The sequence below is a fragment of the Atractosteus spatula genome, chromosome 22 (genome assembly GCF_055471065.1).
Source record: "Atractosteus spatula isolate fAtrSpa1 chromosome 22, fAtrSpa1.hap1, whole genome shotgun sequence".
NCBI lineage: Eukaryota > Metazoa > Chordata > Actinopteri > Semionotiformes > Lepisosteidae > Atractosteus > Atractosteus spatula.
The window spans coordinates 17413564-17431274 of NC_142727.1; the positions used below are offsets into that span (position 1 = coordinate 17413564).

A 17711-nucleotide genomic window follows, 5' to 3' on the forward strand; every position below is an offset into this window, starting at 1 on the left:
CTGCTGTGCCCCCAAGGAAGGTACTTTACCCAGAATGCACCGGTAAACCCAGCTGTCCGCGCGGATGACGTCTCTGGGAGAACAGCTCTGTGTTAGCTATTACAGTAACTGAAGAACACAGAGGGGCTTTTCCACACAGGAACACACAATGAATAACTGAGGAATCCAGGAATTTAGGCCTTAAATATGCTGATCCTGTGCTTGTTTTTAAATCCTTTACTCCACTTGAGACAGGAGAAAAACAACCTGCGAAGGGCAGTGAACTCTTGCAAAGGCTGACCAGGCTCTCTGAATTCCCCAGAGCTCCTCCAGGCGCCCAGGGCCTGAATATTCGAGATGAAGTACTCGTGCCCTCTCGCCTTTGTCTTTCTGAAAGAGACAAACGAGTGCGCAGGATGAGTCATCCCACACAGCCCCCCCCCGCCGCAGGGAACCGGCCCTCTGTTTCCACCTGCTTCCCAGCAGGAGAGCAGCGCCTCTCGGGACCGCAGCTAGACTGCAGACCTGACGCCGGGTCCCACTGCACAGCTGCGATCGGCACACCCAGCCCAAAGCGTCCCACTGAGCTGAAACCTGCACGCAGGCCTCCCCCTACACGCCAACCAGCACCCCCGAAACCAGGAGGCTCCTCCTCCGCCCCAGGGAGTCCTCTGCTGAGAGCACATCTCTCAGGCAGGCGGGCATCGACCAGGACACGCTGCCTGGGCACAGCAGGCTGCTTCCTTCTTGGCCTCCGCTGAGGGCAGCTACAGGCGCCACAGCTCTGCAGACCCCCACTGGAAGGGCCAGCCGAGGACCCCCAGCGCTCAGCAGCGGACCTGAAACCGCGTGCTCAGGGGACTCGGGAGACTGAGAACAGGACGCTTCTTCCTTTCACCCCCAAAAAGCCTGAAAGTCTGGAACGAGCTTCCCGATCTTACCACAGAAGCCTCCTTCGGCACCGAGACCACTGGATCGATCACCTCGAAGTCCTCCGGGGGGCGCTCCTCGAACGTTTCGAAGTTTCCTGTTTCACCACGGCCCTCGCGAGATCCTCAAAAGAGGCGGCAGGCTCCCCGCGGGGGGGGATGGGTAGCGCTCCACATTCCTTGCCGGATTATTCTGGGGTCCTGTGCTCCGAGCGTCATGAAGACGTGATGACATGAGGACGATGCCGGGGTCACCAGAGGGAAACAAGGCCAAGAGCCCGGGAGAAGTTCACGTGATCTCCCAGGCCAGGGCGTGACACTGTGTCTGGGGGTCCTTTAAGAACGGCCCACTGGACCCCTGCCTGTCTGTCTCACGCTGCGCTAGTCCCGAGCTCCTGGCGTTTGCAGTGACTCCTGTTTGTTTTTCCACAGCCTCCTTCCGACACCGGAGCAGCAGGATTGGCGTCTGTATCTGCTGACGGCTGGGGTATCCAGGAACTGATTCGGGAGCATACCGTGGAACATCTGGATAGATGATCCATCTTTTCGGGAATAAACTTGCCCACTGAGTTAAAGGTTTCAGCTCCACTTGCTTCACATGTCCTGTCAAGTCGCAGTCAGACTGCACACTAATCCACGCGGACGCACGTTCACTCACAGTGTGACTGCGCTTGTGCTTCTGAGCACAGACTGACAGGAAAACACCAGAGAGGAACCAGAGCCCAGCGCGTCTGGGAATTCACAAGTGTGGAAATACTCCGCTCACAGTGCAACAGGAAAACACCACGTCATTGAGGATAATTCTGCTGTATTATTTCCTTACATTCTCCTCTGACTTGAATCACGCCAGTGGGTTATGGTAAGTTACCACGACTAAAGAGGTACAATTACTTTCGGGTGCTGTTTGTTCCTCTGCCCACAGCTGAGCCACAGCTGAGTCAGTGGATTCAGCAGGGCCTCATTCCACTGATGCTGTTCCACTGGGACGTGCCCGAGGGTCCGATGCTGGAATACAGGACGTCCCTCTGTCCTCTCGGCAGGTGAATTCCAGCACGTTCCTTCAGATCCTCCTGGCGTCTGTCCTGCAGCTCGCTCATGTGTTTCCTGATGCTGGGGAGGCAGCGTCCCCACTCCCTGGGGAACAGTCCTGCGCCACGAGGGCCTGCTGCGGCCATGGCTGCTGGTGCTGCTGTACCTGCCATTGTGTGTCTCTGTGTTGGCCCACCAGGTAGATACATCTGTTCTGACCAGACTATGCTATTCTCCTCCCCACATGTCCTTATTCCTTTATTCCTTTGTTTAGTGATATAATGTTAGCATGCCCAGAGGGGTTGGGCAGCCAGTTGACCTTGGACCCCTAGAGGATGTTTTTCTCCTTACTGAGGAGTTTTTGGTTCCTCTCCTCCGTTGTCTTCTGGTCTTCTGTTCTGTATTCACAACATGTATGGTCACTTGCTTTGTTAAGCGCCTTGGGACAACCTTGTTGTGAAAGGCGCTATATAAAAATGAATTGAATTGAGTTGAGGGGGCTGCAGGGGTCCTGGGATGGCCAGCCCCTGGCCCGCTCCTCCGCGTGGAGAATCCGGAGGGCCGTGGGCCAGTCGAGAGCCCCTCCGCTGTCCGTCCATAACGAGCGAGGAGGCTCCCCAGGCAGACCCAGACTCCAGTGTGCACCTCCCTGGGAGACGGGAGACTCTCCAGAGTCTGGAGCAGCCCTGCGATTCCCAGCGCCAGGATGGCATCCGCACTGCGATGTACACACGGATTCCCGAGAACAACGATCATCTTTGCTCCAGCACCACGCCTTTCACCCAGAATACCCCCGGGCCCCCCCAGCAAGGGGCGCTGTGAGCGGCGAGCTATCAGAGAGGGAGCCTGTGCCCTGCAGCTGAGCTGGACTAAAAGCCTGTGATTATGAGGCCCGAATCAAGGGACCTCAGGACAGCCCCCACTAGCGACCATGTCCTCCCTTCCTCCGGCTGCACCGGCCCCACCGGCACTGACTCGTGACCCCAACCCCTCACCTGTCTCCGGGTTCACTCCTGGAGGACTGTGACAGTCACGCTCCACACCAGACACGAGGTGCTCTCCAGCTCACTCAGCTGTTATACAGAGCGGGGCGCCTGGGGAGCACCCCGTTTTTCTCAGGGGACCCCTGGTCTATTCTGCCCACGTGTCCAGGAGGAGGAGGTCACACTAGGCGGAGTCGGGGGGGGGGCATGGGTGCAGCTGACGTCAAAGCCTTCTTTCATTTCTTTCGGTCAGACTGAGACCAGACCGCTCCGGCCTGCAGATTTGCAGGGATTTACAAAAAAACAAACAGCTCACAAACAATGAGAAGTGTGTTTCGTGTCTAAGCCGGGCTGGGGGGAGACCTGTGACTTGTTCTCCCAGCGCAGACCGAGCTGCCCAGAGCTGCAACCTGAAGCACGGAGCTTCATCTGTGTGAACACCAGGAGCCGAGAGGAACTCTCTCAGATGCTACTGGAAAGGCTCAGAAGCTCACAAGCTCATGGAAAAGTGATTGCAGCGAAATAACCACACACCACCTTCAAATTCTCCTCAGAAAGGCTGCTAATGAGAAAAGTCCCTCCTGAGACAGAGAGAAGCTCTGACATGCCTCCGTCTTCCTGCACCCCTCCCACCTCCACACTCGACACACTGCTCTCCGTGCACCACTCTACCCCTGCGCAAGGGTGTGTGAGAGTGGGTGAGGGTGAGAGATGGTGTGTGAGAGTCTAAACCTGCGCCGGCCAGCCCCGACGTACACACAAGACCAGGAGCACACAGCCACCCCCACGATAACAGGCAGCGCCCAGCTCAGGACAGGGAAATTCACTCTACCCACAGCTGAATCACAGCCCGAGGCACTTTATCTGCGCATGATAAGGGCAGGTTCTGTTCCAGCAGGCCAGATAAGGTAATTGAAAAGCTCGCTCAGACGCGTTAGAAATCCCTCCATTAAAATCCCATATACTGTATACATATATATATATATCACTGTACACCTCAGAGCACTTTTTCATGATGGGAATCGTATTTTCCTTCTCGGATGACAATTACCAGCCAAACCGCTGATGAATCTCTTAAGAGCAGTAATGCTGCTTGAACTATAATTACAATACCTCCTTATATAGAAGAACATTTAACTGGCATGTAGAACAATAAGCCGGGCGTTTGTATTTAGTTTTCTAACTCACAACATCCACAACGGGAAATGCACGAGCCCAAGTCCAAGTCCTCCAGCACAGTGAGCAGCAGGGCCTGCTGCAGACGATCACGCAAGGCGCGCCAGTTCCAGCTCTGCCCAGAGGGGCCGCGTCCCCCCTTCAGGGAGGGTGAAACAAGCGCCCCATTGCCCAGATCAGGGAGCCGCTGGTCACTGGCCCGGGGCAGGCTCGTGAAGCAGCCGCGCGAGCCGGGCCCCCTGAGGGAGGCGAGTGACCGCTCTCTCGGAGAGCAGCCGCTCCGGACAAGAGCCAAGGACAGCCGGGAGCCCCTCTCCCTCCTCTCCCTCAGCCCACACCCTTCTGTCCCCCTCTGCACATGCGGTGAGCTCTGCTGTCTTTACGTTCTACACTCTCTTGGTAGATACCTTCAAACGTGCTATATAAAACTTATTCTCTCTCTTATTCTTATTCAAAGACGCTATATAAGACAAAGTCTTATTCTTATTTAAAGGCACTATATAAGACAGTCTTATTCAAAGGCGCTATATAAGACAGTGATTATTATTCAATGATGCTATATAAGACAGTCTGATTATTATTCAAAGGCGCTATATAAAACAAAGTCTTATTCTTATTCAAAGGTGCTATATAAAACAGTCTGATTATTATTCAAAGGCGCTATATAAAACAAAGTCTTATTCTTATTCAAAGGTGCTATATAAAACAGTCTTATTTTTATTCAAAGGCGCTATATAAAACAGTCTGATTATTATTCAAAGGCGCTATATAAGACAAAGTCTTATTCTTATTTAAAGGCGTTATATTCAAAGGCGCTATATAAGACAGTCTTATTCAAAGGCGCTATATAAAACAGTCTTAATCTTATTTAAAGGCACTAAAGGCACTATATAAGACAGTCTGATTATATTCAAAGGTGAATATAAAATTCAAAGGTGCTATATGTCACCACCCACTTTCAAAATTTGTTTGTTGTATGACACTCTGAAAATAAAAACAAATTAAAATAGGCTTGTTCCATTTTTTTTACACACAGTAACCCACTTTAGCCAGGTGAAAATAAAATTCTAAAACATTCTGAAAATGAAGTAATATTATAACAGTAATAACACCTTATTTGGATAAGTGAACACCCCCCTTATAATTGCATTTGTGAACTTGCTCAGGTATAACCAATCACTTTACAGATTACACAACAAATGAACTGGCTCCCACCTGTGATCAATTGTGGTGATTTTGATTAGCTCAGAATAAAAGCAGCTGTTTGGGAAGGCTTCCACTGTTTGGAAGAGCATTTCAAAGCAAAAAAATCCTCTATGGGCTAAAGGTGCTTTCAAAAGAGCTTTGAGAGAAAGTTGTAGAAAGGCACAAGTCAGGAGATGGTATAAAAAGATTTCAAAGGCTTGAGGTATCCCATGGAGCACAGTGAAGAGCATTGTTAAGAAGTGGAAGGTGTGTGGCACCACCCAGACTTTGCCTGGATCAGGCTGTCCCTCCAGACTTCGTGACCGAGCTACCAAGAGGCCGATGGCAACTTTGAAGGAGCTACAGGCCTGTATGACAAAGACTGGTCATTGTGTGCATGTGACAGCAATATCACAAACGCTCCACAAATCTGGCCTGTATGGGAGGGTGGCAAGAAAAAAGCCACTCCTTAAAAAAAGCCACATCAAGTTTGTTTTGCTAAAAAGCTCTTTAAAGCTGCTGTGGTCAGATAAGACCAAAATCAAACCTTTTGGCCAAAATGCACAACAGTACATTTGGTGAAAACCCAATACATGTTACTATCCAAAGAGCACCACTCCTCCAGTAAAGCACAGGGGGGGCAGCATCCTGCCGTGGGGCTGTTTCTCTTCAGCTGGGACTGGGGCACTTGTCAGGACGGAAGGGAAGATGGGTGGTGCAAAATACAGGCACATTCTTGAAGAAAACCTGCAGCCCTCAGCCAGGAAGTTGAAAATGGGAAGATGGTTCACCTGTCAACATGACGATGACCCAGAGCAAGCGTACAGTGGCTGAAGGACAGCGAGGTGAGTGTCCTGGAGTGGCCTAGGCAGAGCCCCAACCTCAATCCCAGTGAGAATCTTGGGAATTACTTGAAGGCAGTCCATCAACAGTCACCACGCAGCTTGACTGAGCCTGAACAATTCTGTAAGGAGGAACGGGAAAATATTCCTCCCTCTAGGTGTGCGGAGTTGGTAGAAATGTATCCAAACAGACTCAAGGCTATAACTCAGGGGCGTGTTCTCTTATCCGACCCAGTTATCCTACTTGTTTTTTCTGAAATTTTGCTTTCTTTTTTTAACTTGGATGTTGCAAGGTACTATGTGTAAATATAACTGGAAAAATGATTTTATTTGTCTTTTTGGGCTTTAGGGCTACAAAAAGTGAACATTTTGAAAGGGGTGGTGACTTTCTATGCCCACTGTATAGAAAACAATCATCGTCATTATTATTCAGAGGCACTGTACAAACGACCTCTCCTTCCCCTGCAGCAGGAAGAGGGAACGGAAGTGGACTGAGCTCCAGCCTGGGGACTCGCTGTTGGAGGCAGAACAGCCATGACACAGCGCCGGAGTGTGAGGAGACTCCCTGGGTCTGTCTGAGCGCCGGCGCTGCCGTCTCTGCGCGCACACAGCACACGTGTGTCCAGACTGGGCACACAGTGAACTCCTCCCGCTGCTGCCCAGAGCCCCAGACTGGGCACACAGTGAACTCCTCCCGCTGCTGCCCAGAGCCCCAGACTGGGCACACACTGAACTCCTCCCGCTGCTGCCCAGAGCCCCAGACTGGGCACACACTGAACTCCTCCTGCCACCCAGAGCCCCAGGCTGGGCACACACTGAACTCCTCCCGCTGCTGCCCAGAGCCCCAGACTGGGCACACACTGAACTCCTCCCGCTGCTGCCCAGAGCCCCAGACTGGGCACACACTGAACTCCTCCTGCTGCCCAGAGCCCCAGACTGGGCACACACTGAACTCCTCCCGCTGCTGCCCAGAGCCCCAGACTGGGCACACACTGAACTCCTCCCGCTGCTGCCCAGAGCCCCAGACTGGGCACACACTGAACTCCTCCCACTGCTGCCCAGAGCCCAGACTGGGCACACACTGAACTCCTCCCGCTGCTGCCCAGAGCCCCAGACTGGGCACACACTGAACTCCTCCTGCCACCCAGAGCCCCAGGCTGGGCACACACTGAACTCCTCCCGCTGCTGCCCAGAGCCCCAGACTGGGCACACACTGAACTCCTCCCGCTGCTGCCCAGAGCCCCAGACTGGGCACACACTGAACTCCTCCGGCTGCCGCCCAGAGCCCCAGACTGGGCACACACTGAACTCCTCCTGCCACCCAGAGCCCCAGACTGGGCACACACTGAACTCCTCCCGCTGCTGCCCAGAGCCCCAGACTGGGCACACGCTGAACTCCTCCCGCTGCTGCCCAGAGCCCCAGACTGGGCACACACTGAACTCCTCCCGCTGCTGCCCAGAGCCCCAGACTGGGCACACACTGAACTCCTCCGGTTGCCCAGAGCCCAGCTGGCTCGGTGAGCCCTGACGGGCGGTGAGCCCACACAGCGCCCCCAGACCAGCGCAGCATCTTCTCCAGCCGCAGCCCCGGCGGCGGGACAGGCAGGGCGCAGCGCTGTCCGCGGTCCGGGACCCTGGAGGTGCTGAAATCTGGGATTTTATAACCCGGAGCGGCCCCAGCCCCGCACAGCACACACACACAGCACACACGACGTCCCCACTGCGGCGGGAGGGCGCTTACCTCGATGTACCCGGCCAGAGCCGGGACCGCGACGCCTAGAAACAGGACCGAGATCACCGGGAATGAGCCCATCGTCGCAGCCGTCGCCCCGCGGTCTCTCCGGGAAAACGAACAAAAAATCCTTAAGGAACCCGAATTACACGCAGGTCCTCAGAGAAAATCTCTCCTCTTCGAAGAAGGCCCCCGGGGCTGCAGTGTGTGCCCTGTGTGTCCGTGTCCGTGTGCGGTCGGAGCCGGGAGCTCGCCTGCAGAGCCAGCCTGTCGCCTCAGCCGCTGCGCGCCTCTGAGCCGCGGCGCCGCTAGGCGGCGGCTCCCGCTCCCCGGCCGGGCGCGCCCGCCCCCCGGAACTGGCGTCACCGCCCGCCGCCCCGCCCCCTGCTGCAGGCCACGCCCCCGCCCGCTCCTGCACTGGGGGACGGATCAGCCGGAGCTGCGCGGCTGTGGTGGCGATCGCTGCGGTTTGGTTTTACGCAGTGAGCCCCCGGTGTGTGCTCCTGGCCAGAGACGCGCTGGCTGCTCCGGGGTCTGGATTCCGCCTGGGAGCGCCGCTGTGTCGCATCATGCCCTGCGCCCTGCGGGGAGAACAGCCCCCTGGCCGATATTTCCAGTTCCGCTGCAGCTCCGATGCGCAGCGGGGGTGTGAAATGGAGAAGTGACTGGCTGTCTCGTTCCCTGGGTGACTTTGATGTGCTGCACAAGCACCCAGGAGTATGGAGGTACAAGGAACACAGAGCCCCCGAAACGGTCCCTTGAAACGATACCCTGTCCTGTTCCTGTTTCTCAAGTGCAATCCGCTTATCGTCTCGGAAGAGCACGGAGCCACTGCCCGAGGTGAACGTGTGTTCAGGACACATGGGGCTGGGGGTCGCCCAGCCTGTGTGAGAGCCGTGTCTGTGTGCGGATCGGGATCACCAGCCCCCTGGGTGCGAGCGTGGCGGTGTGGCCCTTCACAGACACCTGGAGGAGAGGGCGTGTCTGTCGTGATCAGCCCGAGGAGCCAGGTGCTCGCCCGAGTCCTCCGCCTGGCGATCCTACAGGTTAGTAGAGCCCTCTCCCCTCGATTCATCTCCCAGACCCCCTGCACACCCACAGCACAGGCCAGACAGCTGGCAGTGCTCAAGTGCCCACAACACCGAACTCTCTGCAAGGGGCTCCCAATACCACCCAGTACGCCCAGCTAAGGCTGCTGCTGGGAGAGGTGTCAGTGGGGCCAGCAGGGGGCGCTCACCCTGGGGTCTGTGTGGGTCCTAATGCCCCAGTACAGTGACGGGGACACTAGACTGTAAACAGGCGCCGTCCTTCAGATGAGATGTAGAACCGAGGTCCTGACTCTCTGAGGTCATTAACAATCCCGGGGTGTTTCTCGAGAAGAGTAGGGGTGTTACCCCAGTGTCCTGGTCAAATTTCCCCCTGGTCTTTACCCATCATGGCCTCCTAATACCCCCCGTCTCTGAACTGGCCTCATCACTCTGCTCTCCTCCCCACTGAGAGCTGGTGTGTGGGGAGCGGACTGGAGCATCATCCAGGTGGGGGTACACACTGCTCTCTCCCAGAGCTACAGGGGCTCTCGGAGAACGTCTCTCTACTGGTCTGGGTCTGGCGTGTGTTTATCGGGGTGCTCCTGTCCCCTGCAGAGCCAGGCTGGCCGGGGGGCTGTGGACCGCGCCTGGGGGACGGGCGGAGACGGAGGAGCTGTGCTGGGAGAGTACCTCCCTCCCGCCGCCAGCGCGGACCTGCGGGGACGCGGGGCCACGGAGCGTTCTTCAGCTCGGTGTGGAAAGCGCACGGCCTCAGGGAAGGAGGAGATGGACAGTAAGGGACGCGCCAAGCCTTTGGGCCGGGACGAGAGGCGGTCCTGGTGCGGGCGGGGGTGACAGCAGCTCTGGAACACCGCGCCAGAGCCGGGGAAGCGGGGGACACAGCGGTGTCCTTGAGAGACGGCCATGTTATTTCGCTGAGGCTGGAGAGATGGAGGGAGAGCACCCCCACCCCCCTTACAGGAGGAGCAGGGAGAGAGAGGGGGGCAGGCAGCTCCTCGGTCACGCAGCCCGGCGGCTGGGGTCGCTGTCTGCCCCTGATCAAGGCAGCAGGCCGGCTCTGACTCCGCGGACTCCGCGCTCCCGCAGCAGCGGGGACCGAAACGCGTGACGTGACTGAGAGATGAGGCGGTCCCCCGTCACGGCGCACGCAGCTGTATTCTGATTTATTTATTCCGCCTGCTTCTTGAAAATCTTGGCGCCCGGTTTGCGGGGAAAGCGCTTCCCGGATGCCCTGTGCGCGTCAGCGGGACCTGCTCCGTCCTCCCGCCAGGCCGGCCGGGGCCCGGGCCGTGTCTGCGGTTCCGCGGTGTGTCTGTGCACGAACCGAGCCCGCGCTGTGAGGGGACTGAAGCGGACCGACTCGCAGGGCTGCAGTGACGGGGCTCCGGCGGGACTGGCCGAGCCGGACGGACTTGTGTTGTACGGGACGGTTCGGACCAGGCGGTCAGCTCGGTCCTGGTCCCGGGCGGGGCTCGGTTACAGCCCCCCCCGCCGGAAAGCGCTTGAACACGCAGCGCAGCAGGAAGACGTGTGTGTGTGTGTGTGTTCCTGTTTGTTCTGCAGGACGCAGTCTCTTTAATTAATGGAAAGTCATTTCAAACCCTCCCTGGGCGCCTGGGACCCGGGGCTGACAGGAGTCGGGCTGGGGCAGTTACCGCAGTGGCCGTCACGGCCAGTGTCTCAGACAGTGTTCGTGGGCTGTCAGTTACCAAACACAATATCGGCTTCAACCACACCACACGGCCTCTTGTTCCACCCTCCCACAGCCCTCTGTGTAAAGCAGAGCTCCCCCCCCATACGCAGTTGTAAAAGCTCTTCACGGTGGGCAGAGCAGGCTGGGGTGTGGCTGTGGCTGCTGAGGAAGTCCCTGGGCTCGAGGGGTTTGAACGCTCTGGTCTGGTGGTGCGTCCAAGCCCAGCAGGCGTGAGCGCGGTTTGCTCTTTCCTCTGCGCGCAGACCCTCTGTTCCTCACGGGTTCAGCAGCCTCACAGGCTGAGCCCGTACCACTGCTTCTGTCTGTCCCCCCCGCTGTTGCCTTTCCTCCGCAGGGCAGGAGGTGTCACCCCCTGGTGGCCGGCCCCGTGTCTTCAGACCAGGGGCGCTGGCGTGTCTGCGGGGTTTCAGACCTGGGTGGCCGAACTCATCCTGACCCCGGGGCTGGAGAGCCGGAGCTGGACTGTGGCCCAGGTGGGAGGGGTGGAGGGTGTTTTGGACTTATTACAGCGGCATCAATAATCCAGGACAAGCGTGAGGAGAGAGGGAGGCCTGCCAGGCCCAGAGCTGGTACAGGCTTGGCATCAATAATTGAGAAGCAGCGCTTTTAAAATGGTGCAATAGGAAAACAGTGTGTGGGTGGGGGGGGGTGGAATATTGTAGCAGCAGCGCATAATGGGAGATCTCACAGCACAACTGAGCAATCTCACAGCACACACTGTAGCACTCAGACAGCACACACACAGCAATCTCACAGCACACACTGAGCAATCTCACAGCACACAATGTCGCACTCAGACAGCACACACTGAAGCACTCAGACAGCACACACTGTAGTAATCTCACAGCACACACTGAGCAATCTCACAGCACACACTGTAGCACTCAGACAGCACACACTGTCGCAATCTCACAGCACACACTGTCGCACTCAGACAGCACACACTGAGCAATCTCACAGCACACAGCAATCTAACAATGAGTGACCTTGTAGGCCGGTGGGGGGGCGGTAAATCACGGGTGTGAATTTTTCATCAGTTCTTTATCCCGTCACTCTGCTACAGGGGACTGAACTGTCTTACTGCTTCTTAAGACCAGCGGAGGGGGCATCAAGACAAGACGCAGCTCTAATCTCAGTGTTAATGGAGTTAATATCCATACCAATAATGCATAGCAAAATACATGTGTATATAATAATAATAATAATAATAATAATAATTGCTTACACTTATATAGCGCTTTTCTGGACGCTCCACTCAAAGCGCTTTACAGGTAATGGGGATCCCCTCACCCCCACCAGTGTGCAGCCCCACCTGGAAGCTGTCATAGAATAAGTCTGAGGCGAAGAGTAAATGGAAGTCAGGTGAAATCACAGAGGTGATTCTCAGAATCTGTGTTTGTAGCCTTTGGTGAAGAGCCACTGCCCTCTTTCCCATAACTGGGTGTGTGCTGCATGACGACACACGTTTACGACTGCCGGACAGCCTGAGCCCTTGCTCTGCTGAAATGCGCCCCCTCACTTTTTACAAATTGATCTTCAGAGTTCCTGGAAGACTTCATTACTGCAGCGCCAGCTGGCTTCCTGCAGGCCCAGCGACTTGAGGCTCATTAACTCCCATCTTGCTAATTGCAGGGGGCTGCCAGCGAGCTGTTCAGCCAGCAGTGCACCCCAGAGGGGCTGGGTGGGGCCGAACCCAGCCACAGGTACCAGTGAGCTGTGTCGGGAAGGACGAGAGCTTCATCCCTCCAGCACTTAATACAGTCAGCAAAATAGAGCCTGCAAGCCACAGCAGTTTAATACTGTTCCAAAACGTCCAGAACTGCAATGACAACCTCTCGCTCGTTCAGAGGGATCCCCTCCTCGAGCTGGAGACGTGTTCCTGGGCTGCAGGGTCTTCACCCAGAGACTGGCAGGACAGGACCGCTCCAGGGCCAAGAGGCGGGACGGATAGAGGTAGGGCTGGGAGAGAGAGGAGAAGGGGAAGAGATCTTTCTCCCCGGTTCTTCCTTGGACTGCCAGGCCCGAGCAGAGCCATGGGCCCAGGCCCACCCTGATGGATCCCAGGCCTACCCAGTCAGTCCAAAGAAATCTCAGGTTTTATTTCTCTTGTTTGCGTTACATGATTTGCTTTTTAATGTTACTTATTTGCTTTTTTCATCGTTTGTGGTTTGCTATTGGCTCGCTGTATCTTTCGTGACCAATAAGAAAGTGATGTAAATGTAGGGGGCGGGGCATGCGTAGCCGTAGCCTAATTGGCTGTCGTTGTCGTCAGACGCTCTTACAGCTCTCTAGCGCCAGTTTCTGGTTTATTAGCCAACATGGCGAAACAAATGCACATATCTACGTCTTTCTAACAGCCGCCTGTAGATGGCCAGAGCAGTCCCGACACCAGTAAGACACATGAGATGCTACAGGCGTCTTGGGTCTTGAGGGGTACAGCCCGGCTCCCCGAGCAGTGCGGCAGTGCTCGCGTTTGCTTGTAGCGGCTCGATACTGCTCCACCTGCAGGAGCTGAGCACGCAGAGACCTAACATTTCTCCCGTAAACAAATGACACGTCTGGAATGCATGAATAACATTAAGATAATATTGACGGATAGATGCGGGTGTTTACAGATAACTGTTCATATCGCCTCTAAATGCCCTGCAGTATTTTTAAGTGAACGACGTTTACAGAGCTCAAATACATCCAAAGTATGTATTCGACGCTTTTATTAGCAGACCATTCTTGCAATTAAAGGTACGATGAATTGGTTAGCACTGTAATGCGACCATAACAATTAAGATAACATTTACCCCAACCTCTGAAACCCTTACGTGTCTGCGCGTTCTTCTGGTATGTTATGCTCAAGTCCGCTGAATATTTAAAGGCAGGTAAAACCTCCGTGAAGTTGCCCCCCTGCAGACAGCACAAACCATCGAACCCCCCTTATTCGTTAGTGCTGCGTTTGTGCCGGTTTGTGCCGTTGAAAGTAGCGTTTGTGCTGCTCTCGTTCCCGAGATACAGCGCCTTGTTTTCCCGGTGATCACGGGACCATGCACGGTGACTTTGACCTCCAGTGACCCCGTCTGCCGAGTTCAGGCGCTCTGTTACAGTTTAGCTCGCACCCTTAACATTTCAAGGACAATATCCATAAACATATGAGCCTCCTTAGATGTGAATAATGCTAAGACATTAACCATGCTAAGGCATGCCAACACGTTAACCATCTTTAACATAAACCTGTGGTTGTAATGCATGTTAAATCACCGTGATTGTGAGATCTATAGTTTTTATTTTCTAATAAAATCTTTTTCCTTTTCTTTCCCTATCGTGACACGCTGTAGCCAAACGCGTAACTGTGTGATACCATCGCGACAGGACCTCCGCAGCATGTCAAGATAGGGACCCCATGTATATCGCATTTTTTTATTCTAACGTCTTTATTGATTCACAATGTCCCGTACTCTTCGAAATAAATACATTTTTATTTGCAATATAACTGTCTCCGCTGTGTTCAGTTTTAATCGTATATTTAAGGTAGGGGAAACACCTTCTGCTTTGTACTTCAAAAATGAATAGAAATATAAAGTCTATCATCATTATATTATTATGCACGTGCTTTCAATTTTGTTTTTTATTGTTAAATTACATCGATCTTGAAACTAATACCTAAGAATGTGAATATGGGCTCCCGTGTTGTGCCAGCGGTAATGTGGAAACTGGTGTCTCTTCACCAATGAAAGGAGTACACAAGCAGTACATTTCGAGAACAGGGTTTAAAATTAAAAGAAAACACCTTACCCAATGAACTAACATAGTAACTCCTCCCTCAATGTAAGACTGTCTATTCGTGTAAAGGCTGAAAAGTCTGGGGTCAACTGATCAAAAGATGACAACTGGAAGATCTGGTGGTCGTGCCTTTGCTGTTTTGAACGTCAGAGTGACGTCACAGCCAGAAAGAGAAGGCGCTATATTGAAATATATTGAAACATCCACCCCACCCCACCAGACAGACTCAAATTCCCCCCATTGTTTTCATCACAATCAGGAGTTCAAGCACCGAGTTTGTTGGTACCTGTAAACTTCCTCGTAGATATTCACGTGATTACCCGAAAAACAAGGCGCTATATCTCGGGAATGAAAGCAGCACTAACGAATGAGGTGGGTTTCATCGTTTGTGCCGTCTCTAGGGGGGCCAACTTCACGGGGCTCAGGGTAAACCCTGCATGGTATTTTAAATACAATATTTCGGACGGATTTTGAATCTTTCGTTTTGCGTTGTGATTATTGTGTTCTGCAATAAAATATTAACTTCAGAGTAACTCGTAAAACTACTGAACAATGTAAAAGCAGGCATACAAATACTTCGAACTGTTACAGGCAACAAGTGAAAATGAGCTCTTGCAGCTGTTCTTTAGCTAAAGACAAGTCCTCATCTGAGAGACGTTTGCAAACGAGCTGCCGTTTGAACGGGAATGTGCCGACTCTCTACAGTGACGAGATTATCTCCATATTCAATTCCAAACCCGACGCCTGCGTCTGGCCCAGCAGGCCAAAACCTCAGCACAGAGGAAGGACTGATTGTGTGCGTGTGTCCGCCGTGGCACAGTAGCGTTCGGCAGCCTAGGTAATTGTTGCTTAACCTGTGTGTGTGTGAGAGAGACAGTATGTGTGTACTTTCTTACTACCAGGGCTGCTTAACCGCTGTTTTTAAAGCCAGCAGGCTGAGTCTGCCGCTCAGGTGTCGTTTGATCCTGTCGGAAGTAGTAGTGTCAGGTGTGTTGTGTGTCTGTCTTAGTTTGTTTTTGTCTTTTCAAGCCCGCGGTCTGGACTCTCTGGTCCAGAAGAGGTGAGGTGCTTTAGAAGTGCAGCTCACAGCACTCCGGTGTTGCGATACAGTGGTCTGAAGGGCGAGACCGTGTCACGGCGCCACTCCCCACTGGAGATCTAGCGTGGAGACGGACTGGGGCTGGCGATCTGAAGACTTAGAGTTCATCAGTCATTTCGGGATGCACGCTCGGCACCCTGATTCGATCTCGGCAGGCTCAGTCTCACTACTGTATCCGTGCAGTGGTTCTCATCGCTGCCTTACAGCGCTGGGGCCCTGGGTTCAGGTCCCGGGGTGCTGTCTGTGTCTCCCCGTGTCCGTGGGCGCTTGCTCCGTGTTTGTTTCTGAGCGCGCCCTGCGGTGAATTCCTGTACGTCTTGTGCCTGGGCTAGGCTCAGGGCTGGATACGGCAGTGGGGAGAATGGATGGAGCTCACGTGTTCATTTCCCTCTCTGGCAGCCTGAACGAACACCGCTCCGCCCCCCCGGTCCCTGCCTGTCGGCTAGAGTAACGAGGCTCGTTACAGCAGGTGACAGAAGCAGCAATTCGTGTCCCAGAAGACTGGGCGGCTGCAGCATCAGACACAAACCTGTTCCCGGGTCCCGCTGCGGTGGCCAGGCCAGACCGCCGGACCGCCGGACACGCGTGAGCGCAGCCCGGCTTGCTGACCCTCTTTACCAGATGCGCGTGGGAGGGGCTGATGATATCTGTCCGAGTTGACGAGCTCGGCTGCATCTGTGTCATTCGACACACTAGTGGGAGGAAGTATAGTTTTTAAGGCCAGAAAAACGTGAAAACGAGTTTTTTCCCCCCTCGTCTCCACGCAAAAGCAGTGTCGCACAGAAGGAGCGTGTCAGCACACCCCCAGCTATGCCGATATCGAAATGGAAATAAACGCATGCTGTTGCTCATGCTGCCGTGTTTTTCTACACCTCTTGGGTCTTCGTGCCGTTGTCCGAGGCGCCGGCTCGTCGCTGGCGGGCTCTGCGCGACTCGCCCAAGGAGTGCAGCCGTCCTGGAGGAAGGGGACAAGCTTCCCAGCCTCTCCCACCTGTTCTCCTGGGAATCCAGGGTGGAGGAGACACTGCTGTCGCTGCTGTTCTGTCCGTATGCCCTGGGGCAGCTGCTCCCTGTCCTCCCAGGGGCAGAACTGTGATGGCAGGGCTGGGAACACGTGGCTGTGGCCTGTATCCCTTTAACACCAGCATCACATCGCTCTTCCACACAAACGCCTGAGCAGCAATTTCTCTTCTGTGGCGGGTGGCCACAGGTCTGGCAGATGCCCTGGCCTGGTGTGTCTGTGCTTCTGCTCAGTGCTCTCCTGCGCCGCCCGTCGGGATCAGTTAGCTGCCAAACAGGACCGGTGGGCCCGGTGGCTGCTCTCTCATCACAGCAGGGTTTCTGATTTGTGAACGGAAACGCGTCCCTTCGCAGGGGTGCTGTCCGTAGCAGAACCTCGTGATTTGATCTCCTGACGCAGGAAGAGGAAAAAACAAGTCTGAGCCCCAGCTTTGTGTCGGGGGTGTCTGAGAGCTCTACGGATAAGTCTGCTGGAAGAGCTATGCCCCACTCGAGCGGCCTCACTGCCCCTGCGAGAGCAGCCCGAGAGAGGGGCGTTTCTGCTGAGTTATTCGTCACTCCTAGGAAACAGAAACAAGGGAAAGTCTCGTTTGGTGTGTGGCCGCAGTCTTAGTAATCCCGACATTTCCCAAGAGTGCTCCTTAGGGGGTCACCCGGAGACAGACAGAGCTCTGGGAAGACGCGCCTCCGGTCTCCGTCCCGAACAGGCCTGGCGCAGCAGGGTCAGGGGTCAGGGTAGTGCCGGAGCCGCACCAGCCCGGCAGCTCCGAGAGATGCTGGCTCTCCTTTGTGCTGCCTCCCCTTTCCCCAGCAGGAAGGAGCCCAGGCCTCCAGCCTTTAGAAGAGCATACAGACCGAGCATCACAGCACACTGATACCGAGCCTGCCCATAGAGACTGGACACAGGCTGACCTGGCTGTCCAGAGAGGACAGGCTCAGTGACCACAGCCTGGACACAGGCAGACCTGGCTGTCATGAGTGGACAGGCTCAGTGACAACAGTGTAGACAGAGACTGGACACAGGAGACCTGGCTGTCATGAGTGGACAGGCTCAGTGACAGTGTGGACAGAGACTGGACACAGGCAGACCTGGCTGTCCAGAGAGGACAGGCTCAGTGACAACAGTGTAGACAGAGACTGGACACAGGAGACCTGGCTGTCATGAGTGGACAGGCTCAGTGACAGTGTGGACAGAGACTGGAC

At 54.8% G+C, this 17711-nt stretch overlaps 1 protein-coding gene across 8 annotated transcripts in view; it reads right to left on the reverse strand.

Annotated features, from left to right (window-relative positions):
- Positions 1-8165, reverse strand: part of aplp2 (amyloid beta precursor like protein 2) — a 65646-nt gene extending 57481 nt beyond the window's left edge. For all 8 annotated transcript variants that reach the window (XM_088939514.1, XM_088939512.1, XM_088939513.1 and 5 more), the window contains exon 1: positions 7865-8165. In XM_088939514.1, the coding sequence (XP_088795640.1) occupies positions 7865-7936 (72 nt within the window). In that variant the 5' untranslated portion in view covers positions 7937-8165. The remainder of the gene's footprint in view (positions 1-7864) is intronic.
- Positions 8166-17711: the final 9546 nt, after the last annotated feature.